This window comes from Ambystoma mexicanum, chromosome 2q (genome assembly GCF_040938575.1).
Source record: "Ambystoma mexicanum isolate Mex_15411 chromosome 2q, UKY_AmexF1_1, whole genome shotgun sequence".
NCBI lineage: Eukaryota > Metazoa > Chordata > Amphibia > Caudata > Ambystomatidae > Ambystoma > Ambystoma mexicanum.
The window spans coordinates 629240957-629255605 of NC_090924.1; the positions used below are offsets into that span (position 1 = coordinate 629240957).

A 14649-nucleotide genomic window follows, 5' to 3' on the forward strand; every position below is an offset into this window, starting at 1 on the left:
TGATACATACATCAGCTTATGGAAATCAGCAGCATCCCGAACACCTGCCTTACCCCGACTTCCTCGAACATTAGTCAAACAGCCTCTTAAATGGGCAAAATCCATCATCATTGACGTCTAATTCTACAAAAAATCATCATGCAATACAATTGGTGGGAAAGGTAACTTAAGTATAGGTGCTATATCTGTATATGGAAATAACGCAAGTGGATTGGATAACTCTTATCCGGTGGGCGTCTACGCCCTTCCCTCTACAACACACGTGATTGACGTCACTACAAGTACGACGTCTCATTGGTTACAGTGTTTACAGGACCCTAGATTACATGGTCCCTTGTGATTGGGCACGTTACACCCCTAAAAATAAATCTCCATTTTAATTAGCAGCATGCAGAGTAGACACCCAGGTGCCTAGTGTCCCAAGATTCACCCTTCCTCCCTTCCATAAATCAATGTCTTAGGGCTATGTGTCAATTAGTTGGCTGGGTATGGCCTCAGATCTTTAGTCTCTTATCAGGAAAAGTTATGGCACCCTCTGGTTCTGGATGACATCAGGCGGTGGTACATCTTTGCGCCTGCCTGGTCACGTGTTGGTTCACCATGAATCTGCTTCAGTTTTCAACCTTTTGTGCATTTAATTCTGTGTGCGCTTGGCCACCTGCATGGGCCTCTCCTATCTTGACCTTCACGGGCGGGCTGGTATTCTCTGTAGTTGGAGTCTCGTGAGCTCATGCTCACTTCCCCTTCTCTGGTTGACCTCGATCTCCCCGGCATAAGCCTCTCTTTGTTGAGTTTCGATTCCGCTCCTTCTCTGGTCTTTGCTGGGTTTCTAAACTCGGCCTGTCAGGCCTTTGGCCGCCTGGGTACATTTCTGCTTTCACAAAATGGAGTTGCAAGTGTACATTGTGCAGTATTGAGGTAGATATATGGTTGGCGCTTGCCGCTCTACTCTTCTACTAGGCATTGCAAGCAGTATCGATTTCTTAGCCTCTTGCATTTCAAGCTTATTTACACACATTCAGCAGGGCGGTTGCTTCCATCTTGTCTTATGGCACCATTCTCTTACGTTTTAACAGTGACTCTCCCCTGCATCCATTATCATTATCCTTGCAGTTACTAGTACTGGCATTCATGCTTTCAGTAGCCAAGTCTGTTTGTTCTCGGGGCTGCTCGGGCCCTTGGTTTATTTTCATTGGCTATCCATTAAGGCTTTAGGGGTCTCCTCGTGGACCGTGTGCAGGTATTCCTCATTTCGTATCAGTGGCTGGAATGGCTGTCTGATAGGGTATCGTGCTGCCAAGGGTTGTCGCTTTATGGCTGCTTCAACCGGTATTGATCTCCTTACGTACAAGGGGCAGAGTCCCAGTGTGGCTCTCTGTTGGTTCATTTGCTCCTCATACGTCACGTACCACGGCGAGTACCTTACTGGGAACTCGCAATGGGGGGCAGGGTTGCAGGTCATATCTGGGACCTCCTCTACAGGTTGGTTGCTGGTTGGAAGAGCATTGGCCCCAGTAGCAGGAGATCACCTTTGATTCCTGGGCCCTACAGCTTGATCGGTGAGGGTACTGCCTGCCCTTCTTAAGAAAAACACCAGAGAGACCCCATCTCCTCAAATCCAACCGCGACAGGACCTCCAGGAAGAACTGACAGCCCTGTTGTTGAAGGGTGCCGTGGAAGAGGTACCACCCGAGCAGAGATGATTTGGTTGGTATTCCAGGTACTTCCTGGTGCCCAAAAAGGCATGAGGTCTCTGTTCCATTCTGGACCTCAGGGCCTTGAACAAGTTCCTGAGGAAAGATAAGTTTCGGATGGTGACATTGAGAGAAATTCACCAGGCTCTCGAACATCAGGACTGGCTGGCGTCAATAGATCTGCAGGATGCTTATTTGCATGTGGCGATTCATTGGAGGAACAGGACGTTCCTGAGGTTTCTCATAGGAGACAAGCACTACCAGTTCAAGGTACTTCCCTTTGGGCTGACCTCCAATCCAAGGGTCTTCACCAAGCTCATGGCTGTAGTTGCGACTCACCTCAGGAGATCTGGGGTCCACGTATTCCCATTCCCGGATGATTGGTTGATCCGAGGCAAGTCGGCGGGGCAGGTTTGTCTCATCTGGAGGACACCTGCCTGCTACTGCACAGGCTGGGCTTCTCCTTGAACTTCAAGTAGTCCCCTACGGTGCCAAGACCAAAGGCTCCAGTTCATCAGAGCAGTCCTAGATACCTGGGTAGGGAAGACCTTACCTCGCGAGGAGAAAGTCAACAGCTTGGCTCAGATGGACAGCTTGTTCTGGAACCACGCCACATTACCAGCAGCTTCCTTCCTCCACCTCTTGGGTCTCTAGGCCGCCTGTGTTTTTCTATTGGCAGAGGCCAGGCTGGGCATGAAATCCCTACAGTGGCTCCTAAGCGATCAATTGTCACAGTACCTCAGGTCCCTTTCCGATCCCGCCAAGGTGTCCAGTCAAGTGGTCAATGACCTTGACTGGTGAGCAGACTGCAGCAATCTCATGGCGGGGAAGCCATTCTGGCCTTCTTGGCCTCAGACCTGAGTGGTCACGGATGCGTCTCTTAAGGGTTGGGGCGCTCACTCCAAGGACTTGCAGGTAAATGGCCTTTGGTCAGCAAAAGAAGCCAGGTGCACATCAACAGGCTGGTGTTGTGAGCCATCAGGTTAGCCTGTCCAGGGGAAGCATGTCCTGATTCTGATGGTCAACACAAAGGCCATGCACTACCTGAATAAGAAAGATGGCATGCACTGCTGTCCTCTTTGCAGAGAGGCAATGCAGCTGTGGTTCTGGTTATTGGAGAACCAGATCTCAGCCTTTGCGGTTCATCTGGCGGGGACAGAGATTAGTTTGGTGGATGCTCTGAGCAGGCAGACCACGGATTCACATGAGTGGAAAGAGTGCCAGGAATTCCTAGAGGATTTCATATGTTGCTGGGGTACCCAACGGTGGACCTGTTTGCCACGGAATCCAACAGGAAGTGCAGACAGTTTTGCTCGAAGGAATCCCCAGCAAAGGGCCCACTTGGGGATGCATTTCTTGTTCATTGATACTTTCCTCTCCATTACGCCTTCCCTCTGATTCCTGTCATCGCTTGGGTTCTCAGGAGACTCGAGGTATCGAGCAGCCATGATCCTGATCGCTCTGGAATGGGCAAGGGTGCTTGGATCTCCTGGATCTAACTATCTGACCACCTCTTCCATTGCCTCAGTGGTCGGATCTTCTAACCCAGTCGGTGGGCCGGGTGCTTCACCCAAGCCTAGAGTCTCCCAACCTACATGCGTGGCTCTTGAGAGGATGAGATGTGATGACTGGGACCTCTATGAGGAGATGCTCGAGGTGTTGCTGGCTGCACGCACACCATCTACAAGATCTTTGTACGCATGCAGGTGGAGAAGATTTTAGGCATGGTGCAGGGAGCGCGAGGGTGACCTTATCTCTTGCCCCACCACTGCAGTGATGGAGTTTGTTCTTTCACTAGCCTCAGCAGGCCTTTAGGTCACCACAGTCAAAGGATATTTGGCGGCCTTGTCTGTATTCAAGAGGTTCCTGGATCAAGGTTCCTATTTCACTATCCTGGGAATGGCACAATTCCTGATGGACCTTCTAAATAAGTTACTGCCAATGCCTTTTGTTGTCCCAGATTGGGATCCTAATCTGGTTTTGACATTTTTTATGGCGGCTCCTTTTGAGCCCATGCACACTTGCTCTTTGCGACTACTTTCCTTAAAGACAGCTTTTTTAGTCGCAATAACATTAGCTATGCGGGTCAATTGCAAGCCTTATGTTGCAACCCCCCGTTCCTGCGTATTTTTTTCGGGTGAAAGTATGTCTTAGATTAAGAGCTGGATTTCTCCCAAAGATAGTGTCTGAATTTTATCTATCACAGTCCATAGACCTCCCAGTCTTCTATCCGCAACCGCACCCTTCTAAGGAAGAGGAGCATTTCCATTGTCTAAATCCCAAGAGGGCCCTAAGCTTCTACGTCGCAAGGACATCTGAATTTAGGAAAACTGACCAACTCTTATTAGCCTTCACTTTAGCTCATAAAGGTTTGGCAATAATGAAACAAACATTGCCCAGTTGGATCTTATTCTGTATAGCGGAGTGTTACCAATCCGCAGTCAGGGAGCTGCTGTCCTGCATCAGAGAGCACTCGACTAGAGGGGTCGCTGCATAAACTGCCCTTCAAAGAGAGGTCCCTGTTAGGGATATTTGTCATGCAGCAACATGGTCTTCACCTCATACGGGTGGTGCTGCAAAATCTGTTGGTATAACTCTCTGCCCGCTTCCTTTGCCCTACTGCTTTGGGAGTCTATCAGATGAGGAATCTGTGGGAGAAAGGCAATCCATTGAAGGTGAAATTACTTACCGTAATGTTCTTTCTATGGATTCTTCTCCCGCAGATTCCTCATCTCCCCTCCCGTCTGTGCCTGCTCAGAAAGTTGCAGTTGGTGCGCATCTTCTCTTGGATTGAGACTTGGCGATGGTCCTTGGATGACCATTTTCTGTCTTTCATGCCTAATGTTTGTTAATAAAAATAAAATATATTTTCTTATGCTACTTATTGTTGTGTCTTTACAAGGTTTTTCCTTCAGTTGGAAGCATATTGTTGTTTTTAACTTCTTATGGTCTTATTAGCCTGTTATTATCTCTCTGTTTTCCTATGCAGCATTGCGAGCTCAGGAAAAAAGGGGGAAACTGAGGTGTGGGGCATAGTGACTGATTATATATATACGATGCCTGACGTCACGCCCGAATACGATGATTGAGCATCGAGCAAGATGGATCTACGATGGACAGCTGAATCGAGGTCCACTGAGCCCCCTGTTGAAACACACCCTGAGGCATCAAGGCTAATACATGACCAGTTACTTGCACGGCAATACAGGCATAAAATGACATACAGTGTTGGTCAGGCATCAAATGTTTTTACAGTTTCTCATTTCCCCAAGATGGAGGAGGCACTTTTCTGGAGAGCGCTAAAAACATTGTTGTTCACTTAACTGTGAACGGCCAAGACGGAGGAGGCACTTGGCAGTTTATAATGAAGTGAACAACAATGTGTTTAGCGCTCTCCGGAAAAGTCCAGTATGAATGTTAGGCTCGCAAGGTAGGCGGGAGGAGGTTCCAATGTTTGGCCGCAGTGGGCAGGAAGCTAGAGCCTCCAGCTTTAGACAAATAAAATTTGGGCTGAGTGACACAGTGGGCATAGGCTGCCCTGGTAAGTGTGGAAGAGAATGCTTTTGTGATTTTTTGAGATAGGCGGGGTGGGGCATCCTTGGACAAGCATCTAAGCGTGATAGAACGCGTCTTCACGAGATATATGAGTGGTATTAGAGATATGGGAAAAAAACAAAAGAAGAATCGAACATGATGCCAAGACTTCGTGCAGAAATGGAAAGAGTTGAAGGGGTGGGGTGTAAAAGAAAATAAATGAAAGAGGCAAAGGAGGAGAACACAAGGGTGCAGGAAAAAAAACCTAAATTTTAGAAGGATTTTGGTGGAGAGAGTTAGTGGACAGGACATCCACATTTGAATAGCTTATAGGCCAGCAGAACTGAGCGAAGAGACTCAAAAAATGTGTAAAAAGAGAAAACGATCTTCGAATCATCGGAATAAAAGTGACAGAAAGATAAAAGGAAGAAATAAAAGCACTTGTGGAACGGTGTAGACATACCAAAAAGAAAATCGCGCCTGGAGGAAACCCGTATGGAAGAGGAAACACAGTAGATTTTACAGACCACAAAACAGACTATGAACAGTCAGCAAGCTAGACACACAATCACTTGGGAGCAGAGTTGGAAGAACATAGAGCGGAAAAAGTTAGATTGAAGAGGACAAACCGTTTATTTCAACTTTAACTACGGCTTATGCGAAAGAGCTAAATCAGGCGCAGGCCTAAAAAATTAGCTCTTTGGCAGAGCCGGCCTTAGGGCAGGGTGGGATGGTGAACCCTGCCATTAGACCTCCATCACACCAGCTTGGGGGAGTCTTTCAAGGTCTCCCCCAAGCTGGCGTGGTGGGAGAAGGCACGGCAGGCATCCAATTGAAATTAAATGCGTTCCACTCTCGGTAGCGGACACATATAATACCTATATGGTGTCTGCCGTGCCTATTGTAAAATGTTGCGCACACCGGACCCTCTGCCGTGGGACTAGGGGCGCGCGGGGGAGTGCAGGAGGTGGGGGAGCGCCACATTTTTGATTTGCTGCCTAGGGTGCTGTGGCTTCTAAGGCCGGCCTTGCTCTTCGGATATCAGGTTGGTCATCTGATCGGATTGGAACAAATGTTATCAAGCTTTCGAGTTTCATTGCCAGGGAAATGCTCTCTTACCCACGGCGACATCAAGAATTCTTCAATCATTATCTTTTCAAATATTTGGAACACTCTAAGTATATGCATACATGTAAGCGGATTTCCCCCACAAAACAAAAGTTGCACACACCTAGACAGACATTTCTTTCCCTTCAGTATGCTTATCATGTAGTCATTTATCACAGGGCCTTACACTAAGAAACTGAACAAAAGCCTTGAATAAAATTGGACCTAGTTCTGAGAAGGGCAGGAAAATCTGATGTTTAACTGTTGCACAAAGGTTCCAGCTGTTTGTGGTACTGTAATTCAATGACATACTGCGTTATCACTTCAGGTGCTCTAACCATTTTTTAAAATATTTATCCCCAGGTACGTTTAATATGGACACCCCATGGCTTTACCTGTATACTGCGCTGAAAGGCCACCAACCTCAGCGGTTTTCCTATCAATACACTGGAGAGTTAACAGCGGGCAAGGCCCTGTCTATCAAGAATCTGGTGATGGAGGTTTTCTGCAAAGACAAAGGCAACGAGAAGGAAGGGAAGCTCCACATCTTCACACCCACAGCGACCTACCTGAAAGTCAGTCAGTGCGCTAGCGCCTTTTTGCTTGTGCAGAGTGATGGATGACGTTTGTTCTGGGGCAGGACTGGGTGTGCAGCTATGGTCTTCAGTAAATGACCAGCAGGCGGGCTCTCAGCACACCCGTCGATGATATAACTGATCTTAATGGAGATCAATTTAATTGATATTCCTCCTAATTATTCTAAATGCCTATTATTGAGCGTCAAGAGACATTTCAGTTTGTAGTGTAGAGGATGAAAGTAGTTAATGTTATATTATTCCATTTTGTTAAAATTGTGTGTCTCTGAGTTGCAGCTGGTGTACTATTTGAACATCTGAGAGCTTCTGGGTGTAGCTCGGGCACATATTTTGTTCAGCAACAGGAATCATCATTCTTGGCTGGGGCTGGACTTCCCTGAATGGAAGAGGCTGCTAGACTCCCTCAGGAGATTTGGGTTAACGGAGAATAGTCCTTTTTTAGTTTCTATTAGGCTAGTCTTGTTTCCATGAGAAAAGGTTGTACTGCACTGCTCTATGAGGACGCAGCTTCTTTCGATGCTGCCAGCACAAGATGGTGTAAGATGGCGATTTGACACATCTATGATAGGCCAAAGGAAATGGTTGCCGAGGTACTTTTGTTTATTGAGAAATGACGATGTTCTGCCATGGATTATAAACTCATTTGACTTAAAAAATGCGAGCTGGAGTACAAAAGAATATTGGGTTTAAGAAATATTATGGCGGCCTGCTTCATTGGGTTCAAATGCTGAATTTATTTAAGCATCAACACCGCACAGGTGGGCAAGGCCTTTAACGAAGATTGAACCAACATTAATAACTGGGAAAGTCAGCGTTTGAGAGTGATATAGCCTCTAGCACCGGCATTTTGTTGGGGGTGCCAGAAGCAATGTTTTTTAAGCTGAGAAATGATGTGGCAGCCGTTTGTCAAGTTAAAATACAATCTACCTTAGAAGATGGCCGCCTTGAACATTGGGAAGGGAACTACTAGTAAAGTCGCCTTCCCTAGTTTCATCAGCAGTCATGGAAGTTGGGTAGTGAAACAAAGAGATGTGTGGCCAGACTCTTGTAAGAGACTGGTTTGCAATATGGGGTTAGGGAGGAAGCAGGGTGGTAATTGGGGGGAGGGGTTAGGTGATCAGCCTGAACAGAGGTTTCAGGGCACAGGGGTTTCTGAGGCTCGTGGCAAAAGCTGGGAAGCTGACTGAGCATGCAGGGGTCTACCTTTTCCCATTCAATGGCTCACTTTTTGGACCCATATAATGAGGAAAGGCCCTCATCCTGAGCCCTTTTGTTGGCTACGAGAGAATATGATGTCCGAGCCAGTAGGCTTAATAAGCGATAAACCCAGAGTCAGGAGGCTTTCCCAGCCGGCAAGGCTCAAGTGAAGTGGGCAAATGTTGCATTAGCTGACATTTCATCACCAGTGGAAGGGGAAACCCTTGTTTGAGGACACATCTTGTAAACCAAAACTGCAGTTAGCTAGGCGTTGATTAATCCTCACAGAATCGAAGACATTAGAAGTTGATGCAGTCCTTGGAACAAACCTCGGCATGAAAAAATAGCAACCAAAACCTCCTTGGCATGGGGAGAATGGTGTGGGATTTCCTGCAAAACGTGCACCGTTAGTGATACAGAATTGATTGGTGTTTCACAGTTTAGCAGAAAAAAGCAAGGGTGGCAAGAAAAAATGATCTACATTTTAATTTCAACGACTGGAAGGATAGCTCAACAAACATTGTGAGAACCATTAAGATGGTGCACTTGTGAAAAAAAAGCTCTGGTGTTAACATGTGTGTTCTCTGGCTTTACAGTGCAGTACCCTGTCTACATTATCTGTTGAACTGTTGGCCCATTCAGAATAATACACAAAGCGATTGCCTCCTTTCCAGGCTTCGACGGTGCATTACCTTGAGAGGAATGGCTTCAGGAGCTACAGTGAGCTGGTGTCCCTATGGAACCAGCCCCTAAAGAATGAAATTCATTTGGAGAATAACGAGCGAGCAAAATCTCTCCGCTTTAAAATGAAGACCTCAAAACAGGAATTTAACTTCACTGCAGACTATTTAAACTCAGAGAAGGTAAGGGCGCCCCCTCAGAAAGTGCATACATATTTTACTTTTGGCTAATTTGCTCATTCCTTTTTTCACACAGTAAAATATATCCAAAGGAATATGAAAGCATTGCATCTTCCTCCCATTCTCACAACCTCTCATTGTGAAAATTATTTTATTTTGTACTTGTGTTTTAGAAAGTGGGGTTAGGACTTTGTGATTTCTTGTATACTCTGTTAAATTACAATGACGAGGTGGAATCTTGGTCAAGTGTTTCTTTATTTTGAACCTCTCGAAAACCTAAGCTGTCCCTTAGCCCTTGGACCTAGTCTAGAGAAAGTAAAGAACCAAAAGAGTGCTTGTCAGAAGGTCTTAGAAATTAACTCAAGTCCACCGTCCAGAAACCTATTCTGGTCTGACTTCAGTCCCTAGCACTTATACAAAGAACACATTTAACTCGTAACAAATGTAAAATACAGGCCTTTGCCCAGAGGAATGGTGGTTGTTTTCTGACCCAACCATGATGTCTCTTTCTCAACAAATAGAGCCTGCATACCCCGTTTCCCAGTTCCACTCAGGTCACCAGGTTTCTCTTTCAGAATCGCCCCCTTCTTTGGGGCTGAACATCAATCTCTGGTGAGTCTCTTTTCTTTGGTTTTAGCAGATCCTCTGTCAGAACCACACTATTGTTACTATGGAAGCAATGGCACCTCCTATGCACCGCTTTTCCATTATGGCACAGACCACTTCTGTTTTGCCGGTCTAGTGTTTCAACCAAAATGGCATTCAACACTGATTGTGTGACGAGTATATTCATCAAAACAGTGAGCCGTGGATTTAGCTTCGTGTCTCAAAACAGTTATTATTCTTCCCTGTTTGACGTTCATTTCTAATTCTGCCTGCTTCGTAATCCTCTCGTTAACCTCCTTTGAGTCCATCCCTTCTGAATCTCTCTTCACTAATTTCGTGGACCTTCTTCTTCTGTTCCTGAATCTGTGTTATATCCTCTTTCATTAGTGGTCTCCCGCTAAGCCCCTGCTTCATCTCCAGCTGTACTTCTTATCGTTGTCCTCCGCTCTTGCTTCACCTTCATCTACAATTGTCGAGCAGTCTCCCACTTCATTCATACTGTCTTCAACCCAGCATCTGTTACAACGATTACTCCCTGGACTTGACAAAACATCATGTCTGAGGTTCTATTTCAGGCGCTCATCTTTTCTCCTCTTGGGCTCAGAGTCTGGGTCTCCCTTCTGCCTTCCAGTTGCAATTCTGGAGTCAGTGGAGCGATACTGAACACTTGGTGCTATATTTTGTCTCCTTCCTATCATCACAACTGGTGAGTAGTGATCTTTGTCTTATATCTGACACCCTATATCCCAGTCTATGGTCTGTATTCAGCATTTTGGGGAACTTTCTGGTTCGTATGTCTAGGTATCTCCCTGGGCTCCCCACCCAAGAACTCTACTGTGCTCTCTCAAGTTGCTTGCCTTCAGGTTCCTAACCCTGCCTTGGAGTCAGTCTCTCACCCCACCTTGGAGTCTGGTTTCTTTCACCCTGCCTTGGGATTGGCTTTCTCTCAACCCGCCTTTGGGTCTATCTCTCACCTTGCTTTGGGGTCTGGATTCTTTCACCCCACCTTGCGGTTCACTTTCTTTCACACTCTGCCTTGGGGTCTCATGGAGCCCTCCTACCCAGCACCCGGTTCCCTGGTGTAACCACGTACCTTCGGTTTCTGAGCAATGCTCTTCCGGTGGGTGTTCCATCACAGAACCTCACTGGATGTTACGTGCTCAACCCAGGTTTTGCAGTTGAGCCGGAAACCCTAGGAAAGGGAAAGGTGTAGTGGATAAAATAATAAACTACAGACACTCCTTACCCCTGGTCTCTTGGTTCTGGTATCTGCAGTGAGAAAGAAACAACACAAGATTAATTTCTGTCCTGCCCTGTGACCTTCTGAATAATTACTTTCTCTCTAATGTGCTTCTCTTTTACCTGTCTGCTACAAGCTGAGAGGTGTTTAGAATGAATTTTGTGGTCTTCCTTATTTTTAAAGAATGTTCCTCTCGTGTATATTTGCCAAAACCCATTCTAATTAACCCTAAACTGAAACTATTTCCCTATTAGGAAACTGTTTCACAATCTAAATGAGTCTTTCTTTCTTCTTCTTGGCTGATGAAATAACTTTTAGCCACTTCTCTACTTGCTGCTGTGAATTTCCATTTAGTGCTTTTAAAAGTACATTCTAAATTGTTCCTGATGGCACTGTGCCGGGTCTGATTGCTGCCTTACAGACTTTTATTAGTTTGAGTTGAGCAATCCGTTAAATGCGCATGCGCGCCTGTAAGAACGTTTATTTTTTCTTAAATGAGCTTTGGGGTAGAAGTCCTGATTCTATTTCAATGCTGCACTGCCTTAAGTACTCCGGCTGACTCGCGCCTCACTCTAGGAACTACGGAGATCGAAACCCACCCCAAAGATGCACTGCACTGCACTGCTTTTAACACTCCAGCGGACCCACCCCTACCCAGAAGCTGCGGGAACCGCGTAAAGCCCTATCCTGCTCTGAAAATGCGCACGCTCAACTAAAAAGTTTTATGTTAAACTGAATGCAGAAAATTCTCTCTGCACTTACTAACACTGGCTAAATAAAAAGCTAGAGTGCACTATAGCTTTTTATTTAGCCAGTGTTAGTAAGTGCAGAGATAATGTTCTGCATTCAGTTTAACATAAAACTTTTTAGTTTTTTTAGTGTACATATAGATCAAAGCACATTCATCTTATTTAACAAATGCATCAAAGAAAAAATAGCACATGCTTAAGAAAAATTAACGAACAAAACATACAAATGCACAATCATTGGTGGTTTGCCTAAATGTGCAATGAATAAAAAGAAAACATGGTATAATGTTTAAACACAAGGCAAACAACTGTAATGAAGCGTGTGGAGACAAAACCATGTGCTGAGAGTGCATGGAAACGTAGCCAGGTTGCTAAGCAACATCTCCACATTCACAGCAATGATTACGACCACACGCAGAGACGCGGACTCGCAGCTCAGAAGTTTGCAGCAGCCTAGCAAGTCTGCAAGTACCGAGAGACATGCGGTTTTATGCTGTCTCATAGCCACTAAGGGCAAAGGTAAGACACTACTGTCTTGGGCACACAGTGCTCCATAGACATCTAATCTGGGAAACTATACAGGGGTAGCCTGCCTCAACCGGGATTCAAGCTTAATTAGAATTGTTCTGTCATTTCCTCAACAGATACACAGTGTCTGCAAGAGGCACAAAAGCAAATGAAAATATGAATGTGCAGAGGGAAGGAACAGTGAATTCACCATTATATTCTCCCATACAGTGACTATAGCCAAACCCCTTAAGGAATATGGGCACGGTGAGTCAAAATTACTTTGGGAATGATAGAGGGGCACTAGTAATTCATTACGCCCATTTTGTGATGTCGTTTCTGGGGTTTATCCACAAGCCCTACCAATCAGGAATTATGGAACAGTCCATCTAATTGACACCATAAGTGCTGGGTGCATGCATCAGTAGCCTTAAGGTCTAGGCTGGGGTTTTCTTCCCCTTATGGTAAGAACTGTTTTCTTCCTGGGGAGAAGACCCCATTTGTTCAATTACATTATTTTGAATTGCACTATTACCCGGAGCCACAACATGCAAATAATATTAGCGTATTCATGTCCCAACCACATACACCACTTTTTCCAAACCAGTTTATTCCTTTCCCCTAGGGTCCTTTAATTTTGCCCTGATGAAGGTGGCCATATTGGACTAGACCAACCACCGAAACGCGGTCGACAGCAAGGGGACTCTAGTGGTTTCCTGCCTTGGAACATAACCACTGCCCTATGTTTTCACATATGACTAATCAAAGCAACACATGCTTTCACAGTCTGGGGTCCATCCCCTGTACGCATAGGAAGACCCAATGAGGGCTCTTTCCTCTGTTTTTTCTGAATCAAATTGTTAGAAAAAACCTCCAACACAAGAGGTGTCCTTCTTTTCTTTTCCCTCTTTTATCTGCCTGAAAAGTAAGTAACTGGTCTTAGATTCACACAGACTAAAGAAGGACCTCCTTTCTTATGAACTAAACTTTGTTTTGAACTCTTGAGCATAGGATTTGGAAATTCAAGCCTATCGAGAAACAAGAGAGTTGGTTTGGGGCTAAAACCATGCATTTATCATTTAGGAACTGAGTATTACACCGTCTGAGTGTTAACCAATGTGTGAAAAACAACACAGTGGCTGAGCACCTGCAATTGCCCCACAGGAAAATTGGGGAGGCAAGAATGGTTTCTTCAAAGTGGGAGTGAAAAAATTGTTTTTTTTGAACCCCCACTCGATCAGCTCCTCTGAACATTGAGAATGGAAATCAACCATTAATCAACCATTATGTAAATATGAACATTGCAGTATTCTTGTTATTCAGCATGAGTGTTGAGCACTAGCTCTAATTTATCATTTGTCACATCAGTTTGACAAAGGTTGTTAGAATCTGTTCTTTACTTTGCTTAACTTTCTTTCCACTATACTCGACTAGCTTTGGAGCCACGGAGTTTCTCTGCACACTGGGTCTCTATCTATACTTTTCAATTCACATCTCTTTTTCTCAAAACTTTTGGTAGGGTCTTATTTTTCTTAACTCAAGAAAATTGTAGTTCTTTGTACTTTAATAACAATTTGGATGTTGCAGTAGAAATGGAACATAGGTTAGAGAATTGGTCATTTCTACATGCAGTGATTACACCAAGCTTATAGCAAATTTTATGTTCATTTTTTATGTATACTGTTGTTTTGAACTAAAGACAATAATAATAATCAGTTACCATTTTACTACAAAGTGTCATGATGTGTGGTTTTTCTTTGGACATTGAATACTTGTACACATAATTATGTGAACGGGACTAGGAGGAGTCCAGACCCAGAGTTTGATACCTTCATAATATTGCATGACTAGAGCATGTGTGGTATCATTATTTAGCAGCATTTCTTTCATTTTTGTGTTGATATAATTTTCAAGTGCCCAGCTGCTAGTCTTTAACAGGATTCCCACCAAAAACACTAGCTAGAGTTTCACAGAAAGGGAAGGGGAGTGTGGTGAGGTATCTGAATTCAGCATGAAAGGGAAGCAAGCCACCCACTACCAAGCAAGCAAGCTGCTCCACCCACTACCCGATGTTCATCTCAGAGGGTGAATGAGGAGGGATCCTACCGGCTCACTGAGCGATGTGTTAATACCTCTTTAGGCATCACTTTGTAGGATGTTGGCCACCAGAACTACACCTGACAAGATGCCTTGCATTACACATGCACAGTCAGGGGAAGGAAGCAACACTCATACCATTGTGAAACACATACATCCTGAGAACCAGTGGTGTTCACGAGTCATGGAGATTCAATAGCTGAGTTTCACCTGAATGAAAACCAACGAGAGAGGGCTCATGTACTTTGTGCTTCACTGCTCTCAGCATGACTCTGGACTCAGAAGAACAGAGGGAACACACAGGGTGGCCACACATGAGATATCAAGATGGTGCTGCACAACATGAACACATTTCAAATCTTGCATGCCCTCATTAGTAACAATAACAACCCTCAGGTAATTACCCAATATGAAATGACATGATGATGGAGAATAAGAAGTATCCAGGCAATATCCAATCAG

At 45.0% G+C, this 14649-nt stretch overlaps 1 protein-coding gene across 2 annotated transcripts in view; it reads left to right on the plus strand.

The window, feature by feature from the left end:
• Nucleotides 1–14649, plus strand: part of LOC138569646 (uncharacterized) — a 1436407-nt gene that overhangs the window by 720727 nt on the left and 701031 nt on the right. For both annotated transcript variants that reach the window (XM_069647797.1, XM_069647798.1), the window contains exons 29-30: nucleotides 6699–6910; nucleotides 8803–8991. In XM_069647797.1, coding sequence (XP_069503898.1) covers nucleotides 6699–6910; nucleotides 8803–8991 — 401 coding nt within the window. The remainder of the gene's footprint in view (nucleotides 1–6698; nucleotides 6911–8802; nucleotides 8992–14649) is intronic.